The following is a 22,108-nucleotide window of genomic DNA, read 5'->3' as shown; positions in this document are numbered from 1 at the left end:
ATGAGCTAATGATGCGCGATATCGCCTGTTGTTAAAATGTGCTTTATCGTCAGAACACTGTTGTTCAGAGGAGCTACCCAACAACACAGCTAACACAATCACTTCAATCTGAAGCTGGAAAGACAGCAAACTAGCTACACTTAATTTCATTTGACCTGTTTTCTATTGACAGTTCTTTGTATATATCCATAAAAATTATGCTGATTCATGATTTCGACTGGCTGAGAAAGGCTGCCTGCCTGTCTGTCTCATCCCGACTCATTACTATGGGACAGCTATAGATGGAATTTGAATATTGAAACACTGTTGCAAATGTTGGAGAGACAAACAGCAAGATTAATACAAATCTCCACTGTTGAAAATGAAATGTTAGTCGAAATAGAAATGTGAGATAATGTCGAGATGCTATTTATAGTGGAGATGAAGTTTATACGTTGCCTGCCTGGGCTGATGAGACAGTGGATTATGCAGTCAGATGGAACAGAGTAAATAGGCATTTTAACGTCATAGATTTAGCCGGTGGTAACTTGTGGAATAGACACTGACTGGAATGCATTTTTAACAAATGAGTATTCAGGATTATACCCACCCGTTGTTTAATTGTAAACTAAACACCACCCGGCCTCACAATATGTTCTTATTTTTACATTCACCTTGTGAATTCATTTGAATTCTGCACCAATTCCAATGAGATGTGGGAACTAAGTGGGAAGAACTATGGCAGTATTCTGTTGTCTTGTTTTAATGAAAAGCAGAGAGATGGCGTTAGCGGCTCAGGGCCCTTTGAGGGAAGATACAGTACAGTGCTGTATAGTTAGTCTCTGTGGTCCTCCACTAGCTGGTGTCTGGGCTGGTGGCTGCTAATTAAAGTGTGAACAGTGTTTACTGTCAGAGTAGAGCTCCACCGCTTTATTCATTTACTCTCCTCTCATGTGACACAATGATATGTGAAAGCCACTGTCTCACACTCACAGTCACTCAGTAACACGGTCACACGCTTACTAAGTCACACTGTAAATGGTCACACTGACCATCCTACCAATCCTCGACTTTGGCGATGTCATTTACAAAATAGCCTCCAATACCCTACTCAACAAATTGGATGCAGTCTATCACAGTGCAATCCGTTTTATCACCAAAGCCCCATATACTACCCACCATTGCGACCTGTACGCTCTCGTTGGCTGGCCCTCGCTTCATACTCGTCGCCAAACCCACTGGCTCCATGTCATCTACAAGACCCTGCTAGGTAAAGTCCCCCCTTATCTCAGCTCGCTGGTCACCATAGCATCTCCCACCTGTAGCACACGCTCCAGCAGGTATATCTCTCTAGTCACCCCCAAGACCAATTCTTTCTTTGGCCGCCTCTCCTTCCAGTTCTCTGCTGCCAATGACTGGAACGAACTACAAAAATCTCTGAAACTGGAAACACTTATCTCCCTCACTAGCTTTAAGCACCAACTGTCAGAGCAGCTCACAGATTACTGCACCTGTACATAGCCCACCTAAAATTTAGCCCAAACAACTACCTCTTTCCCAACTGTATTTAATTTTTATTTATTTATTTATTTTGCTCCTTTGCACCCCATTATTTTTTTTATTTCTACTTTGCACATTCTTCCATTGCAAAACTACCATTCCAGTATTTTACTTGCTATATTGTATTTACTTTGCCATCATGGCCTTTTTTTGCCTTTACCTCCCTTCTCACCTCATTTGCTCACATTGTATATAGACTTGTTTATACTGCATTATTGACTGTATGTTTGTTTTTACTCCATGTGTAACTCTGTGTCGTTTTATCTGTCGAACTGCTTTGCTTTATCTTGGCCAGGTCGCAATTGTAAATGAGAACTTGTTCTCAACTTGCCTACCTGGTTAAATAAAGGTAAAATAAAATAAATAAATAAATAAAGCTGTCATTAAGGCACTGTCTCAAAGCCAGTATCACACAGACACTCATACTCAGACACTTTCTTAAACCCTTTTTTCTCCTTGGGTAGTATACGTCATGTACAGGTAGTCATATAGTAAGTATATACTAATTCCTACCATGTGAATCTATTAAAGAACTGCTAAGTGTCTGTGAATAGCTTTTGATTTGTGAAGGCATGCCAGCTGTGTAGCTACAGCACCTCTGTGTTATTGGCCCCTGTATTAAAACTACTGTCTCCCTTTTCTTTTTCAGCAGCGCAACATTGAGGCCAGGCCAAGGTAAGTCTGATTAATAACATTCTGAGCATCTAGCAGAGCAGGGAGAAAAAAATATGTTTTAAAATCCCCACACTCAGGTGGTTTTACAGTGGGTTTACAGGGAGAGAGGAATACCACACACATCCATGCTGACACCCACATGTACAGTAAATGTGTATGCTCTCTCTATCTCTTTCACGCACACACACACACACACACACACACACACACACACACACACACACACACACACACACACACACACACACACACACACACACACACACACACACACACACACACACACACACACACTTCTCTCTCCAGCCATTGAACATAGTATCTCCTCTCCTCCTCCCCTGTAGTCCTTTATAAACCTTTTCACACTGCACTGTTCTTAGCCCTGGGCTAAATTTGCCTGTGTTCAAACAAGCATTTTTTTATCCCTGGGCTAAGCTTTAGTCATACTTGTATTCCAAAGCCCTGGGCTAATGGACAAACACAACATGCAACCAACATTCTATCTCGACACGCAACCAATGTTATAAACAATACATTAATTAACACATTAGTTCCTCTAGCTTCGAGCCTAAACCATACAAACCTTGATGTTTGCCTGTGACCTTTTTTATTTTTAAAAAACAATTCTTATTTCACCTTTATTTAACCAGGTAGGCTAGTTGAGAACAAGTTCTCATTTATAACTGCAACCTGGCCAAGATAAAACAAAGGAGTTCGACATATACAACAACACAGAGTTACACATGGAATAAACAAACATACAGTCAATTATACAGTAGAAAAAGTCTATATACAGGGTGTGCAAATGAGGTAAGTTAAGGGAGGTAAGGCAATAAAATAGGCCATAGTGGCGAAATAATTACATTATAGCAATTAAACACTGGAGTGATAGATGTGCAGAAGATGAATGTGCAAGTAGAGATACTGGGGTGCAAAGGAGCAAGATAAATAAATAAATACAGTATGGGGATGAGGTAGTTGGATGGGCTATTTACAGATGGGCTATGTACAGGTGCAGGTGCAGTGATCTGTGAGCTGCTCTGACAGCTGGTGCTTAAAGCTAGTGGGGGAGATATGAGTCTCCAGCTTCAGTGATTTTTGCAGTTTGTTCCAGTCATTGGCAGCAGAGAACTGGAAGGAAAGGCGGCCAAAGAGGAATTGGCTATGCAGGTGACCAGTGAGATATACCTGCTGGAGTGCGTGCTACGGGTGGGTGCTGCTATAGTGACCAGTGAGCTGAGATAAGGCAAGGCTTTACCTAGCAGAGACTTGTAGATGACCTGGAGCCAGTGGGTATGGCGACGAGTATGAAGCGAGGGCCAGCCAACGAGAGTGTACAGGTCGCCGTGGTGGGTATTATATGGGGCTTTGGTGACAAAACGGATGACACTGTGATAGACTGCATCCAATTTGTTGAGTAGAGTGTTGGAGGCTATTATATAGATGACGTCTCCGAAGATGAGGATTGGTAGGATGGTCAGTTTTACGAGGGTATGTTTGGCAGTATGAGTGACGGATGCTTTGTTGCGAAATAAGAAGCCGATTCTAGATTTCATTTTGGATTGGAGATGCTGAATGTGAGCCTGGAAGGAGAGTTTACAGTCTAACCAGACACCTAGGTATTTGTAGTTGTCTACATATTCTAAGTCAGAACCGTCCAGAGTAGTGATGCTTGACTTGCGGGCAGGTATGGGCAGCTATCGGTTGAAGAGCATGCATTTAGTTTTACTTGCATTTAAGAGCAGTTGGAGCTTGTCCAAAGAAGGGCCAGAATTATACAGAATGGTGTCGTCTGCGTAGAGGTGGATCAGAGAATCAACAGCAGCAAGAGCGACATCATTGATGTATACAGAGAAGAGAGTCGGAGGGCAAGTTGGTAAGGATGATATCTATGACGGTGCGTTAATAGATTCGTTAATCATTTGTGCGAGATTGAGGGCATCAAGCTTAGATTGTGGCTGGGGTGTTAAGCATGTCCCAGTTTAGGTCACCTAGCAGCCGAGCTCTGATGATAGATGGGGGGGGGCAATCAATTCACATATGGTGTCCAGGGCACCGCTGGGGGCTGAGGGTGGTCTATAGCAAGCAGCAACGGTGAGAGACTTGTTTCTGGAAGGTGGATTCTTCAAAGCCTCGGAAACAATGTTTCACTTTTGAAATACGATCTCACCCCTGTACAGAGAATACTGTCAATGAACAAACTTTTCTGATCTAGGTGAAATCATGCAAAACTATTATTATCATGGATATATCCTAATAAATGTTATTACAAAAGCTATGAAAACAGATTGGAGTGTTTGCTGCCCTTCCAGCTGTAGAGTTTGAAGCTTTAGTTGGCTACATGAGAAGACGTTAGCCAGCCGGCATAGCAGCCATTTTTGTTAGGCATACTGATTAAAGTCCTCAGATGGAAGGAAGAAATAGTATGAATTTGGCTATCAAAATAACGTGCATAATAATTATAAACATCACAAGTATATGTAAATTAAGTGACAATGCAGCTTTTGTGATTGGACTGTGATCATTCTAGGTGTTGTTCTAGACCCCGTTTTACACTGGCTATTTTGGCACCCATGTTTTTTGGGTTAACCCCGAAGATTTGGTGCTAACCCTGCTCAAGGCAGGGCCAAACAGCACTGGGCTAAGGTTGGCGCTAGCCCACTTTAGAATGTGAAAAATATTAACTATTGGAACCTAGAAAGTTGGCTGTCAGAAGTATTACAATGTAAACATACTTTTAATCCGTTGGTCTGCATATTTCAAGGCTGGACTATTATTTTCTCATCACTCATCTTGCTAAAACCTATACTAAAAATGTGGAAATCATTTAATCCGACCATTAATTAACACAATGAAAAAATCTGTGGCAAACAATAACGCAGGCACTAAGGATGGGGGTGTGAGCATGCGGGTCTGGGCAGATGAGATGTAGTCATGGTTTGTGTGCGTCTGTAATTTGTTGTTTGTATGTATACGTTTGTATATGGACTAAAAATGTAAAAATCTTCCTTAGCCCAGGGCTAAGGGGCATTATGAATGCACCTTATGTGTGTCACATCCATGGCCCAGCCAGCATTTAGCTGCTCCAATCTCTATGCCCGCTGGAATGTAACGCTCAGAGTTGTGACGATCTCCCTGCTCCAATCACACGGCCACGCCGCTCCAATGGTCACTGGGCCAAGCCGGGCCAGGCTGGGCAAATGGAGAGACACACTGTCCACTAGTGTGTGGTCAAGCTGTAGTTCGATTATTGGGGTCAACCCAAGCCCTCTGGTGGAACAATCGTGCTTAGGCAGCATGGTCTGTGTTGTACTAAGCTTGTCTAGAAGGTAGTCGTGTGAAAGGTCTGTGTCTTGTCTGCTTGCGTGCCTGCCTGCTTGTCTGCCTGAATGCCTGTCTACTTGTCTGTATCTCTGTCCATCTGTTCATCCTCTAGTTCATTTGTCTGACTGTCATTTTGTCTGTCTCACTTGTAGAGGTGTGTAGGTTAGTGTGTGAGACGGTGTGTGTGTATGTTAGTGTGTGAGACAGTGTGTGTAGATTGGTTTGTGAGACAGTGTGTAAAACAGTAGGTGTAACAGATAGCCTTTAGCCAGTCACACACATATTGATCCCCTGACACTGACATGGCTTTCAGGAGTCGCTCGCCCGGAGCAGCTGCCTTCCCATCACCCCCTGCTCTGTCCCTATGGTGTGTGTCTCTCCAGGCCTTGTTGTCAGGCTTGCCACCTCACCACATCTCTCACACACACACACATACACACACACTCAGTAATGGTCTGAGACACAGGCAGAGCCTCCCTGTCTGCCTGTCTGAGCTGTGCAAATGTCAGCCTCGGCATCTCGGGTGGGGAAGAAATGCTTTATCTAAAAAGGTACTATCTGGGTGAATAATGGTTAAAGAAGAACCTGTCTGATAAGACAGACACCTACAAGCTATAAGCTAAAAGTTTGACAAAATAACAGAGTGCTCAGTGTTTTATCTTTGTAATGTTGTTGGATTTTCAGAACATATGTATGAGTGATAACACAAACAACCAAATAACAGCTATGACGGGGAAACTGAATACACACTAACATCAGCCTGCATTGCCTTGCTCTGCTACACTCCTGAAAAACTGAAAAAGCCAGTGTAACAAATAAATATAGGAGTTTGAGTATTTATTTTGGAGGAATATACAGTATTTGTAGATATTTACAGATTCTAGTGTTTTGTTTTTAACGGCCCTGACCCAGTCATGGAGAAGCCCAGTATAACTACCATCTCAGGGGCTGTAGGAGCTTTAACCTGCCAATGGTAATACTGAGACCCAAGCACAATCCACTACTCTCTATGCCAGACCAGATGGCTGCAATTTGGGACCCCAGGGTGGCATAACGCTTCTGAAATGCCCTTGGTCAAGGTTAACACACACACATACACACACATAAAAGTATGCACAGACACACATGAACGCACACACACCACCTTTCCCCATCTTCATAAAACTCCTAGGTTGCAGAATCCAGCCCAGCTCCCTGCCTGGATAAAGACATCAGATAATGACTGGTATAAAACATAATGAACTCATCATACAAGAAGGACGAGGATAGAGGGATGAAAGAGGGATGAAGGGAGGAATGTGACTGGGAGAGAGGAGGGAATGCAAGAATTTGTATTGTCTGAAGGGTTAGTTTACAAGCTTGGGAAGATGGGGATTGAGGCAGTGGAGAGGAGAAAATTAATTGGAGGAAGAATGGGAGAGAAAGATTTATATTTATGTATTAACTTTTATTTATCCAGGGGAATCCAATTAAGACCAGAATCTCATTCTCAATGGTGCCCTGAGAAGAAACAATTCACAAATCAACATTATAATTCAATAAAACAGCAAAAGAGAAATTACAGATGCAGCCGTTACAGATGCAGCCGTTACAGATGCAGCCGTTACAGATGCAGCCGTTACAGATGCAGCCGTTACAGATGCAGCCGTTACAGATGCAGCCGTTACAGATGCAGCCGTTACAGATGCAGCCGTTACAGATGCAGCCGTTACAGATGCATTACAATTCAACAACACAAATAAAGTCTTACATTCAACCAAAACACTCGCAAACCTCAGTGAATTCCTTCCTCATCAGCGTTCTAAACTGCCCTATTGGCACCAGGGATTTGTATATTATGGGGGGGGGGGGGGGCATTAAAACTAATGGCTGATTTACCTAGGTTGGTAGAGGCATGAGGGACCTCAAGAGTTAACCAACCCTGTGAGCAGGTTTGGTGCCTCATATTTCTATACTTTAACAGAGAAGTGAGATATGTTAGAAGCTGGTGCAGCAGAGCTTTGGAAACAAAAAGGGAGAAATTAAGTGATCTACGGGAATTTAGAGTAATCCAGCCGACCTTCTGATAAAGCATGCAGTGATGAGTATTAAACCTGTCACTTGTGAAAAAGCGAAGCACGCTGTGGTACACTATATCCAAGGGTTTTAGAGTAGTGGTTGCTGCTTCCTTATAAATGGTGTCACAATAATCAAGAGCTGGCAGAAAGGTTGCCTTTACAACCTGCTTCCTGATGTATAGAGAGAGGAATTGTTTTAAGATGTTCATACCATGGATCGTTTAGCTATTGGATTTTGAATTATAGGATCCTTCAGGTATAACAATTATTTTATAAAATATTTAATTTGCCGTTTAATATTATAACCCATAGAAACTTTTTTTTTTCACCTTTATTTAACCAGGTAGGCTAGTTGAGAACACCTTTATTTAACCAGGTAGGCTAGTTGAGAACACCTTTATTTAACCAGGTAGGCTAGTTGAGAACAAGTTCTCATTTGCAACTGCGACCTGGCCAAGATAAAGCATAGCAGTGTGAGCATACAACAAAGAGTTACACATGGAGTAAACAATTAACAAGTCAATAACACAGTAGAAAACAAAGGGGGGGTCTATATACAATGTGTGCAAAAGGCATGAGGAGGTAGGCAAATAATTACAATTTTGCAGATTAACACTGGAGTGATAAAAGATCAGATGGTCATGTACAGGTAGAGATATTGGTGTGCAGAAGAGCAGAAAAATAAATAAATAAAAACAGTATGGGGATGAGGTAGGTGAAAAGGGTGGGCTATTTACCAATAGACTATGTACAGCTGCAGCGATCGGTTAGCTGCTCAGATAGCTGATGTTTGAAGTTGGTGAGGGAGATAAAAGTCTCCAACTTCAGCGATTTTTGCAATTCGTTCCAGTCACAGGCAGCAGAGTACTGGAACGAAAGGCGGCCAAATGAGGTGTTGGCTTTAGGGATGATCAGTGAGATACACCTGCTGGAGCGCGTGCTACGGATGGGTGTTGCCATCGTGACCAGTGAGCTGAGATAAGGCGGAGCTTTACCTAGCATAGACTTGTAGATGACCTGGAGCCAGTGGGTCTGGCGACGAATATGTAGCGAGGGCCAGCCGACTAGAGCATACAAGTCGCAGTGGTGGGTGGTATAAGGTGCTTTAGTGACAAAACGGATGGCACTGTGATAGACTGCATCCAGTTTGCTGAGTAGAGTGTTGGAAGCCATTTTGTAGATGACATCGCCGAAGTCGAGGATCGGTAGGATAGTCAGTTTTACTAGGGTAAGCTTGGCGGCTTGAGTGAAGGAGGCTTTGTTGCGGAATAGAAAGCCGACTCTTGATTTGATTTTCGATTGGAGATGATATGAGTCTGGAAGGAGAGTTTGCAGTCTAGCCAGACACCTAGGTACTTATAGACGTCCACATATTCTAGGTCGGAACCATCCAGGGTGGTGATGCTAGTCGGGCATGCAGGTGCAGGCAGCGACCGGTTGAAAAGCATGCATTTGGTTTTACTAGCGTTTAAGAGCAGTTGGAGGCCACGGAAGGAGTGTTGTATGGCATTGAAGCTTGTTTGGAGGTTAGATAGCACAGTGTCCAAAGACGGGCCGAAAGTATATAGAATGGTGTCGTCTGCGTAGAGGTGGATCAGGGAATCGCCCGCAGCAAGAGCAACATCATTGATATACACAGAGAAAAGAGTCGGCCCGAGAATTGAACCCTGTGGCACCCCCATAGAGACTGCCAGAGGACCGGACAGCATGCCCTCCGATTTGACACACTGAACTCTGTCTGCAAAGTAATTGGTGAACCAGGCAAGGCAGTCATCCGAAAAACCGAGGCTACTGAGTCTGCCGATAAACACATTGAATAACACATTTATAAGTGGAAAAAAGGACTGTGAAAAATAAATCATAAGCAATAAGGTTTTGTAGTGTCTGTCCTTTGTCTAGGAGGTATAAGAAAGCTCAGGAAATATTTGTGTTTTTTTTCTACACATATTTAACCCCTTATTTTTGTTGGCATAAAACTACCTCCATACTTCCATTCATTTGTATGGGTTACCTTCTGACGAGTCCCGTGACAACTGTGGGAGTCGTAGAGCAAAACGGATCCATCGTATTCGTGGGAGTCTTATCTTTCCATAGATTGGTCACATTAGTTTGTAGGCCAAACCGTCCAGATGCTACAGAGGTTTTCATGAGAAGACCGCTTTTCAGGGTGTCTCGTGTTCTGACAAACATCGCTGTAGCTCAGCCACCTTCCACTGCAGATGTGGAATGCAGAAATAGGCAGATGGGGTGGATTGAGAAGCAGCCCATGCAAAAAAAAACATATCTCTAGTTTAAACTGACAGATTTTGAGTTATTTTTATTATGTTACTTAGATTGACACACTAGCTCATCCGTATGTTTTTTAAATGTCAAGTTGTTGTCAATCCAAAAGCCCAGATATTTATAGGCAGGAACATGCTCTATGAGAGAACCTTTCCATGCTTAAATGTGTAAACCTTATGAAATATTTCTATGAGAATTAGAAAACAACATTTATTTAGTTTTTCCTGCATTAAGTACCAATTTTAAATCAACAAGGGCTTTCTGCAAGGCAACAAAATCAGATTGCAGCTCTAACATAGCCTGGTCAGCAGTAGGTGCAATAGCATACATATGTGTAATCTGCATACAGATTTATGTTACAGGTTTTAGCAGATAGACCAATATTATTTATATAAATATTAAAGAGAACAGGTCCCAAAATCGACCCCGGCAGGAAACCTTTAGTAATATCGAGGTAACTTGACTTGACACCATCAAAAACCACACATTGTGTCCTGTCTGACAGTTCCCAAACCACTTGCAAGACGCCTGGTCGAGGCCCATTTCAGACAACCTTTGAATGATTAGGGGATGGTCGACATTATCGAAGGCTTTGGATAGGTCTATAAATATGGCAGCACACTGATGCCTAAGATCTAAGCAATTTAACACATTATTTAAGACAAACATAGCTGCTGAAACATTGCTATGTCCAGGTATAATACTAGACTGGTGCACATGAAGAATATCATTTGAAATTAACAAAGTTAAGTTAGTGTTTGTGATTCCAACATTTGAGCAAAGCAAGATAGCTTAGAAATTGGGCAGTAGTTACAGTATGTAGGTCAGAAGGATCCCCGCCGTTGTTAAGGGGTGGGCATTCGTTGCCTTCTAGATTTTAGGGATAGCACCAGAAGCAATCGTTAAACAAACAAAAAATGTGGGTCAAAGGTTTGACAATGAGGGGGCAGAAAGCTGCAGTAAAAAGGGATTAAGCGAATCAGCTCCTATGATTTTTTACATACATTTTTTGCAAGGCACTTCATTGACATCAAATGGTTCAAATGAAGAAAAGAAAAAGAAAAGAGTCAGAGCCTGGAAGTGCATCATTCTCTGCTATCTGTTTAGAGGTGAATAACTTGAGGTGTTTTCAGAAACTATTCTTTGAAACAGCAGACCAGCTGAGGCAAAATGGACATTAAAGCATCATACATTTCATTTTTAACTGTTATGGGACCAAAGGCTGTCACAACCTGCTGGGGCAATTAGTGGGTGAGTTTTGTTTCAAAGATTTGACCACTTTACAGAATTTAGCTGAATTTCCACCACTCTCAGATATACAATTCAAGAAGTATGTTGACTTGTTAAAATGTATATATTTAAACTCAGCAAAAAAAGAAACGTCCCTTTTTCAGGACCCTGTCTTTCAAAGATAATTCCTAAAAATCCAAATAACTTCAATTTCCTATGCTTGTTCAATGAACCATAAATAATTAATGAACATGCACCTGTGGAACGGTCAGGCTGGTTTAGTTGGGACTGGTTGGTTTTTCAGGCTGGTTTAGTTGGGACTGGTTGGTTTAGTTAAATTTAGCTCAGTACAAATATCTTTCAGTCTATCTGAATCAATCCAGGTAAAGACCATTGAACATTAATCATTCAGATTTAGCATAGTTAAACATCAAGTCAGGCTATTTTCTAAGAGCAATTGGGAGGGCTGAGGGAGGATGATAACTCCCACTAACGTTCGTTGGTCCATTATTACCAAGGCACGCATTTAGAACAAGACATTTAAATTGCTTGGGGACAGAGGTGGTAAAACACACAGCAACATTCAAGTTGTTCTTCATAAAAGGGCGACACCCCCACCTCTGCCAGCTCTGTCAGATATATAAACATTATATCCATTCAGAGACACATCAGAGTCTGGCACAGACTTTTTTTTACCAAGTCTCAGAAATTATCAAAATGTATGCTTTGGTCTGAGAAGCCAGAATTACAATAAGGTCCATTTTCTAAATCAAACTTCTAACATTTACATGAATCAGTCCAAGGCCACAGATGTGGTATTTCAGATCAGACTGAGTCTCTAATACAAACATGCCATGATCAGTAGATAACCCTCTATATCAAATAGCCATGGGGTTGTCTTGAAATTGAATACAGTACAGTAGATAAAAGATTGCTTAGAACTGTGCCATTTTGTCTATGCCTCAAACTAGGACGTGGATTAAAACAAGAATCAATGTGTTACCTGTTGCGGACAAGGACTGAGATCCGATCACTTTTTTAGTACCCTTTCGATGTTAGCACTCAGCGTCCAAACTCCTCTCCTGTTCGGGTGCAGGTCATCACTTTTTAGGAACTGTGGTTGCTCCCGAAACCAATCCAATGCTTTTTCTGAGTCCTGATTTCATCCAAGAGTCTAGTGCAAATAGTCGGGAGAAGTGATCAATTTCATGACCTAGGGAGAGGGAGAGGGAGGAGAGGGAGAAAGAAAGAAAGAAAGGGGATTTTTTTTAAAGAAAACAAATTAAAAATCACAATCAATCGAGTCTCTCTGTCACAAAAAGTTGATAATTGCTTGTCTTTTTAAGATGTTTTTCACCCTGTATGAGTTGCAAGTGATGATAGACAGGCGTTTAGGGAGTCTGTCCTTTTGGATATAGTTTCTGTTAGTTTTCTGATAAAGACAGAGGCAGGACATTCACTGAGGCCTATGGAATGCTTTCAGCTTTCTCTCTTCGGCTCCCTCTATTCAGTAGTTGAGATGTCCCCATTCAGAATTTTGGAATAAGAATGCCCTAATAGAATATTCTGGGATTATTCAAAAATCTTGAGCTTTTCCTCGATCAAGGCTGCATAGGATCAGGAACACTTGCGTCACAAGCTGGCCCCGTTTCATGTTATAATCGTTCTCTCTTTCTGTTTCTTTCTGTCTGTTCCTCTTTCTCCACCCCTTGTTCTGTGTGGTGTCTTTCCATATCAAAGGTTCAATCAGATAGTCTATAAATAAAGAGAAGAGAAAACAATGAGATCCGGTCAAAGAATATACCAGCTTTATCCAATATAAGATTTGGGAAACTTTTCTAATTTGAATAAGATAAGACGTTTTATTGTCAGGGAAATGTGTTGTTTTACAGGGTTGGGTTGGCAGTTGTGTCTTCCATTGCAGTTGTGCTACTTACAGCATCTCTTTTTCTTTTTTTTCTGGGTTATATATCACTGTATCCCCTTTTAGCTGTCAATGACATCACTGAGCGATGGCCCCGAGGGATGAAATGTACTTCTACAAACAGTGCCTTCAGAAAGTATTCACACCCCATTGACATTTTCCACATTTTGTTGTAACAGCCTACATTTCAAATGGATTCAATTGCGATTATGTATCACTGACCTAAACACAATAACCCATAAGTATTCAACCCCTTAATTATGGCAAGCCTAAATATGTTCAGGAGTAAACATTTGCTCAACATGTCACATAATAAGTTGCATGGGATCACTCTGTGTGCAGTAATAGTGTTTAACATGATTTTTGAATGACTACCTCATCTCTGTACCCCACACATACAATTATCTTTAAGGTCCCTCAGTCGAGCAGTGAATTTCAAACACATATTCAACCACAAACCTCCTGTTTGCAATAAGGCACTAAAATAAAACTGCAAAGAAATTACCTGTATGTCCTGAATACAAAGCATTATGTTTGGGGCAAATCCAACACAACACATCACTGAGTACAACTCTTCATATTTTCAAGCATGGTGGTGGCTACATGTTATGTGTATGCTTGTCATCGGCAAGGTCTACCGAGTTTTTTAGGACTACAGCTGAGTACAGGCAAAATCCTAGAGGAAAACCTGGTTTAGTCTGCTTTCCAACAGACATTGGGAGACAAATTCACCTTTCAGCAGGACAATACCCTAAAACACAAGGCCAAATATACATTGGAATTGCTTACTAAGAAGACATTGAATGTTCCTTAATAACGGCCTAGTTACAGTTTTGACGTAAATAGACTTGAAAATGGGTGTCTAGCAATGATCAACAACCAACTTCACAGAGCTTGAATAATTTTTTAAATAATAATGTGCAAGTATTATACAATCCAAGTGTGCATAGCTCTTATAGACTTACCCAGAAAGACTCACAGCTGTAATCGCTACCAAAAGTTATTCTAACATGTATTGACTCATGGGTGTGAATACCTATGTAAATTAGATATTTCTGTATTTCATTTTCAAAAAATCATGTTTTCACTATGGCATTATGGGTTATTGTGTGTAAATGGGTGAGAAACAAAATACATTTGATCAATTTTGAATTCAGGCTGCAACACAACAAAATGTGGAATAAGTCAAGGGGTATGAATACTTTCAGAAGGCAGGTAGCCTAGTCGTTAGAGCGTTGGGCCTGTAACTGAAAGGTTGGTAGATCGAATCCATGAGCTGACAATGTAGAAATCTGTCTGTCTGCCCCTGAACAAGGCAGTTAACCCATTGTTCCTAGGCCGTCATTGTAAATAAGAATTTGTTTTTAATTGACTTGCGTAGTTAAATAAAAATAAAAAATCTATATTTACCAGAAGGCATTGCTGTGGTGGAGCTTTTAAAGTGCGTTGGCTCACACCTTGTTTTGCAAACACTGCTCCATTTAAGCAACCACTCCAGGAACAAAGGACATACAGTATGTGTGTCAAAGAGCTACGGGACTGTGATGTGCATAAAGTCTGCTTAGCAGGGGAGGCTTGGCAGGCATATAAATCATGCAATGTAATCACACTAATATGATAGGCACTCTGGGGTGTCTGGCACTTCTAATGATGATAGCAGGTCCCTCCATTTATTCCTCCACTCTGTCACGTTTCTCTGCTCTGTCCCTGTCTCTGGAGCCATGAAACATCCCCTGACCTACACACACACACACACAGAACCTCTGTTATATCGTGCATGGGATCTACACACACACACACACACACACACACACACACACACACACACACACACACACACACACACACACACACACACACAACCTCTGTTTCATCATGTATGGGACCTACACACACACACACACACACACACACACACACACACACACACCTCTGTTTTATCATGCATGGGACCTACACCCACACACAGAACCTCTGTTTTATCATGCATGGACACACACACACAACCTCTGTTTTATCATGCATGGGACCTACACACACACACAACCTCTGTTTTATCATGCATGGGACCTACAGACACACACACAACCTCTGTTTTATCATGCATGGGACCTACAGACACACACACAACCTCTGTTTTATCATGCATGGGACCTACAGACACACACACAACCTCTGTTTTATCATGCATGGGACCTACACACACACACACAGAACCTCTGTTTTATCATGCATGGACACACACACACAACCTCTGTTTTATCATGCATGGGACCTACACACACACACAACCTCTGTTTTATCATGCATGGACACACACACACAACCTCTGTTTTATCATGCATGGGACTTACAGACACACACACAACCTCAATCATGCATGGGACCTACAGACACACACACAACCTCTGTTTTATCATGCATGGGACCTGAGGAGAAGTAGCGTTACCTCAGAGAATATCGATAAGAGGGCTAAGGGCTATCGCTCTCACCAGAGCCTTTAAACACAAACACTATCTCTCTCTCCTACTCTCTTTCTGTCTTTCTTTCCCTCTCTCTCTCTCACTCACTCTCTCAAACACACACAAACTGATAGCAGGACATTTATTTAAACACACACAGTCTGGGCTGTAGTGGCTCACGTCCAACTACCTATTTTGTTGTTGTTTTGATCAGTCTCTCTCTTAGTTAGTAGTGTGCTGGTTGAATGGATGGTTAGTTAGTAGTGTTCTGGTTGAATGGGTGGTTAGTTAGTGTTCTGATTTAATGGATGGTTAGTTAGTTAGTGGTGTTCTGGTTGAATGGATGGTTAGTTAGTTAGTGGTGTTCTGGTTGAATGGATGGTTAGTTAGTAGTGTTCTGGTTGAATGGATGGTTAGTTAGTAGTGTTCTGGTTGAATGGATGATTAGTTAGTGGTGTTCTGATTTAATGGATGGTTAGTTAGTGGTGTTCTGGTTGATTGGATGGTTATTTAGTGATGTTCTGGTTGAATGGATGATTAGTTAGTGATGTTCTGATTTAATGGATGGTTAGTTAGTGGTGTTCTGATTTAATGGATGGTTAGCTACAGACCTATATCTATCCTACCCTGCCTTTCTAAGGTCTTCGAAAGGTCTTCTAAGGTCTCCGATCATTTCGAATCTCACCATACCCTCTCTGCTATGCAATCTGGTTTCAGAGCTGGTCATGGGTGCACCTCAGCCACGCTCAAAGTCCTAAACGATATCTTAACCGCCATCGATAAGAAACATTACTGTGCAGCCGTATTCATTGATCTGGCCAAGGCTTTCGACTCTGTCAATCACCACATCCTCATCTGCAGACTCGACAGCCTTGGTTTCTCAAATGATTGCCTCGCCTGGTTCACCAACTACTTCTCTGATAGAGTTCAGTGTGTCAAATCGGAGGGTCTGCTGTCCGGACCTCTGGCAGTCTCTATGAGGGTGCCAAAGGGTTCAATTCTTGGACCGACTCTCTTCTCTGTATACATCAATGATGTCGCTCTTGCTGCTGGTGAGTCTCTGATCCACCTCTACGCAGATGACACCATTCTGTATACTTCTGGCCCTTCTTTGGACACTGTGTTAACAACCCTCCAGGCAAACTTCAATGCCATACAACTCTCCTTCCGTGGCCACCAATTGCTCTTAAATACAAGTAAAACTAAATGCATGCTCTTCAACCGATCGCTGCCTGCACCTGCCCGCCTGTCCAACATCATTACTCTGGACGGCTCTGACTTAGAAAACGTGGACAACTACAAATACCTAGGTGTCTGGTTAGACTGTAAACTCTCCTTCCAGACCCACATCAAACATCTCCAATCCAAAGTTAAATCTAGAATTGGCTTCCTATTTCGCAACAAAGCATCCTTCACTCATGCTGCCAAACATACCCTCGTAAAACTGACCATCCTACCAATCCTCGACTTCGGCGATGTCATTTACAAAATTAGCCTCCAATACCCTACTCAATAAATTGGATGCAGTCTATCACAGTGCCATCCGTTTTGTCACCAAAGCCCCATATACTACCCACCATTGCGACCTGTACGCTCTCGTTGACTGGCCCTCACTTCATACTCGTCGCCAAAACCACTGGCTCCATGTCATCTACAAGACCCTGCTAGGTAAAGTCCCCCCTTATCTCAGCTCGCTAGTCACCATAGCATCACCCACCTGTAGCACACGCTCCAGCAGGTATATCTCTCTGATCACCCCCAAAACCAATTCTTTCTTTGGCCGCCTCTCCTTCCAGTTCTCTGCTGCCAATGACTGGAACAAACTACAAAAATCTCTGAAACTGGAAACACTTATCTCCCTCACTAGCTTTAAGCACCAGCTGTCAGAGCAGCTCACAGATGACTGCACCTGTACATAGCCCACCTATAATTTAGCCCAAACAACTACCTCTTTCCCTACTGTATTTATTTTATTTTATTTATTTATTTATTTTGCTCCTTTGCACCCCATTATTTTTATTTTTATTTTGCACATTCTTCCACTGCAAATCTACCATTCCAGTGTTTTACATGCTATATTGTATTTACTTCGCCACCATGGCCTTTTTTTTGTCTCTACCTCCCTTGTCTCACCTCATTTGCTCACATCGTATATAGACTTGTTTCTACTGTATTAGTGACTGTATGTTTGTTTTGACTCCATGTGTAACTCTGTGTCATTTTATGTGTCGAACTGCTTTGCTTTATCTTGGCCAGGTCGCAATTGTAAATGAGAACTTGTTCTCAACTTGCCTACCTGGTTAAATAAAGGTGAAATAAAAAATAAAATAAAATAAAAGTTTGTGGTGTTCTGGTTGATTGGATGATTAGTTAGTGGTGTTCTGGTTGAATGGGTGCTTAGCTAGTGGTGTTCTGGTTGAATGGGTGCTTAGTTAGTGGTGTTCTGGTTGAATGGATGTTTAGTTAGTAGTGTTCTGGTTGAATGGATGGTTAGTTGGTAGTGCTCAGGTTGAATGGATGGTTAGTTAGTAGTGTTCTGGTTGAATGGATGGTTACTAGTGTTCTGGTTGAATGGATGTATAGTTAGTAGTGTTTTGGTTGAATGGATGATTAGTTAGTAGTGTTCTGGTTGAATGGGTGGCTAGTTAGTAGTGTTCTGGTTGAATGGATGATTAGTTAGTAGTGTTCTGGTTGAATGGATGTTTAGTGAGTAGTGTTCTGGTTGAATGGATGGTTAGTTAGTAGTGCTCAGGTTGAATGGATGGTTAGTTAGTTAGTAGTGTTCTGGTTGAATGGATGGTTAGTTAGTAGTGTTCTAGTTGAATGGGTGGTTAGTTAGTAGTGTTCTGGTTGAATGGATGATTAGTTAGTAGTGTTCTGGTTGAATGGATGTTTAGTGAGTAGTGTTCTGGTTGAATGGATGGTTAGTTAGTAGTGCTCAGGTTGAATGGATGGTTAGTTAGTTAGTAGTGTTCTGGTTGAATGGATGGTTAGTTAGTAGTGTTCTAGTTGAATGGGTGGTTAGTTAGTAGTGTTCTGGTTGAATGGATGATTAGTTAGTAGTGTTCTGGTTGAATGGAGGTTTAGTGAGTAGTGTTCTGGTTGAATGGATGGTTAGTTAGTAGTGCTCAGGTTGAATGGATGGTTAGTTAGTTAGTAGTGTTCTGGTTGAATGGATGGTTAGTTAGTAGTGTTCTAGTTGAATGGGTGGTTAGTTAGTAGTGTTCTGTTTGAACGGATGGTTACGAGTGTTCTGGTTGAATGGATGATTACTTAGTAGTGTTCTGGTTGAATTGATGGTTAGTTAGTAGTGTTCTGGTTGATTGGATGATTAGTTAGTGGTGTTCTGGTTGAATGGATGGTTATTTAGTGGTGTTGTGGTTGATTGGATGATTAGTTAGTGGTGTTCTGGTTGAATGGATGGTTTGTTGGTAGTTTTCTGGTTGCGGTCTGGTTCTGTGGATGGAGACTGTACATGGAGAAGAAGTTGGAGCTCTCTGGCGTTACCTTCCTGGTGTTCAGTTCAGTCAACACATCCAGGGTCAGGAGACGGAAGGGTCTGGTGTTGAGATGAGTTGCCCTTCAGATGGTCAAACAGACCAGTGGAGAACGGGAAGAAAGGGAGGAGTGAGAGAGGAGTGAAATGGTAGAGGACAGGGGATGGTCCCAGAGATGGAAACACAGTGAAATATTTACATTACCCAGAGAGAAGAAAAGGCACTGCGGCCTCCCACTCTCTCTCCCCCACCCCTCCTTCATCCCTCCATTCTCCCCACCTCATCACGTGTGCTGTATGCCGCGGTATAATCAACATGCCCTCACTTAAGTGGCTATAGGCTATATAACATCAGCCAACAGGGTTTTAGTAAGTGCTGCTAGTATGTGTGTATGTGTGTGTGTGTGTGTGTGTGTGTGTGTGTGTGTGTGTGTGTGTGTGTGTGTGTGTGTGTGTGTGTGTGTGTGTGTGTGTGTGTGTGTGTGTGTGTGTGTGTGTGTGTGTGTGTGTAGTTGGGCCCAGGTAGCTGCTGTGGTTGGTGATGGAGGATCATGTGTCTCTCCTCCACCTCACACTCCTCTCCTCTCTTATTCACACTCCAGTGGGACTGTGGGTGTCACATTCTACTTCACACTCTGCGCTATCCTGCTAACACCATACACACACACACACTGGCATGCGCGCACTAACATGCACACTGGCATGCGCGCACTAACATGCACACTGGCACACTAACACCTTTCATTTCATTCTCTGTGCATGCACAAATACACACACACACACAAACACCACTCATTGAATGTCACGCCACAAATAAACTTGCATTATTCATTGAAAAACTCACATGTACTAGACACAGCGCACACACACTTCATAAGGCTCATGTCACCGGTATTCACTCTGAGGGCCACTATCTAAAAACATCAACAAGGCAGCCTAAGCAACACATATCTTATGCATGTGTGCATGTGTGCGTGATCTTTCATGTGCTCCTTTAGAAGATGACTAATGGTCCGATTTTTTTTTATCTCTCAGGGATTCACTGGAATACATAAAAGGTCATTTTACAACAAGAAAGCTTCTGATAACCATCACAATTTAATGTTGGGAGTTGCCATAGCAACCCGTACATTGTGGTTTTGTATTTTGTTCCCCTCTACAGATGTGGGCCTTTAAATGGAAAGGGTAGTGCTGCAAAATTAAAGCTTTTCAGATGAATAGAGTTTCTGAAATGGCACAATCTGAATCATAAAAATGTGTTCTCCCACGTCAAAAAAATTATCTAAGATAATGTTTTTAGATAAAAGATGCAACAGACAGTGTCTGGTTCCATAATGGATGTTGCTGCGGACTAGCTGCCTGATTACTCTGGTTGAGTTCAGTTGTAGATAGGAAGACTTGCAACAACACACAGCCTAGCAGTAGCCTGTGTATGGAGCAACGTTTTGAATCCTAATATTTGAAGTCAATACTGGACAATATTGGTGTTGTTTTCTGCATTGACCATCACCCCCAGTACAGATGTAGGATCTTAATTTGATCAACCTGTTGCAGGATAACTTAACATTTAATGGTGTATTTGAGGTTTTAAAAGGTTTCTGAAGTTTGTAATTTCCCTTATGAAAAATGTATTAACCCCGACAAAAAAGTCCATTAATTATAATTCACATAATAATTCACATTTTCTGTTGCTGATTGATTATTTTCCTGCTGTAGCAAACTGGCTCAAATTAAGATCATACATCTGTACCAATCGCAGACTAGTATACTGTAGTACCAGGACTGTGATCTTAGGAAGTGTACTGAGTGAACTTCTGGTGAACTCCTGGTTAAATAACATGAAATAAGCATATAGTGTCTGTAAATAATGGATTGTCTATTTCTGAGTGTGTTTGTCGGTGTGTGTCGGGTTTGTCAGTGAAGTATATGTACACACTGTGTTTGCCTACTCATTCATTTGAAAGCAGTTATCCTCAGCATTTTCTGGTGACATTGAAAAGGAGCCAGGAGAGGATGTACTTCAACTATCTAACAAGGGAATCAAGAGGGTACCGCTTTAAGTATTCAAAAAGATGAGATCCTGTTTAACTCAGAACAGAGAAGGGAAAGAGGGGAGATGGTCAAATGGGGGAGATTGTAGCTTTCTGGGCATGCAGTAATATAGAGGAATAGGGGATGAAAAATGGGAGCAAGCCTAGTGAATCATACAGTATCACATAGGGCTCCAGTGCACAAAACAACAACAATAGGTTAGTCTGACAGCAAACGTCAGTGTGTACGGTGGTATAAACAGTTTGCTATCTTCTCCTGTGTTGCATCTGCCTCCAGGGATGCTCCTTGCTGATAATCTTGTGGTATCCAATATATTACCAAGTATTACACTTCCTACCAAGTCCATGTACTGTACTGTGGCCTCGTGAGCTCAGTACAACTGTTTGACTCAAATGAAATCAAATTGTTTTGGTCACATGCGCCGAATACAACAGGTGTAGACCTGACAGTGAAATGCTTAGTTACGAGCTCCTAACCAACAATGCAGTTTCAAAAAATATGGATAAGAATAAGAAATAAAAGTAACAAGTAATTAAAGAGCAGCAGTAAAATACCAATAGCTAGACTACATAAAGGGGGGTACCGGTACAGAGTCAATGTGCGGAGGCAACGTTTAGTTGAAGTAATATGTACATGTAGGCAGAGTTTTTAAAGTGACTATGCATAGAAGTTAACAGAGAGTAGCAGCGGTGTAAAAGAGGGGGAGAGGGGGCAATAGTCTGGGTATCCTTTTGTTTAAGTGTTCAGGGGTCTTATGGCTTGGGGTAGAAGCTGTTTAGAAGCCTCTTGGACCTAGACTGTCACCCCCGCACTTGGTACACCGGTACAGCTTGCCATGCGGTAGCAGAGAGAGCAGTCTATGACTAGGGTGGCAGGAGACATTGACCATTTTTAGGGCCTTCCTCTGACACCGCCTGGTATAGAGGTCCTGGATGGCAGGAAGCTTGGCCCCAGTGATGACTGGGCTGTTTGCACTACCCTCTGTAGTGCCTTGCGGTCAGAGGCCGAGCAGTTGCCATACCAGGCAGTGATGCAACCAGTCAGGATGTTCTCGATGGTGCAGCTG

The 22,108-nt window shown here is 42.0% G+C and overlaps 1 protein-coding gene across 7 annotated transcripts in view; it reads left to right on the top strand.

The window, feature by feature from the left end:
• Positions 1-22,108, top strand: part of LOC109867527 (tripartite motif-containing protein 44) — a 72,801-nt gene that overhangs the window by 34,040 nt on the left and 16,653 nt on the right. For 4 of the 7 annotated variants that reach the window (XM_020456724.2, XM_020456722.2, XM_020456723.2 and 1 more), the window contains exon 5: positions 2,189-2,214. The exons of 1 other annotated variant lie outside the window; for it this stretch is intronic. In XM_020456724.2, coding sequence (XP_020312313.1) covers positions 2,189-2,214 — 26 coding nt within the window. The remainder of the gene's footprint in view (positions 1-2,188; positions 2,215-22,108) is intronic. 2 more of the 7 variants (XM_020456725.2, XM_031801691.1) reach the window with 1 other exon arrangement.

This window comes from Oncorhynchus kisutch, linkage group LG22, assembly GCF_002021735.2.
Source record: "Oncorhynchus kisutch isolate 150728-3 linkage group LG22, Okis_V2, whole genome shotgun sequence".
In the NCBI taxonomy this organism is placed as follows: domain Eukaryota; kingdom Metazoa; phylum Chordata; class Actinopteri; order Salmoniformes; family Salmonidae; genus Oncorhynchus; species Oncorhynchus kisutch.
The sequence above is the reverse complement of the archived record's forward strand: the minus strand, read 5'-3'. Positions and strand labels throughout refer to the sequence as shown.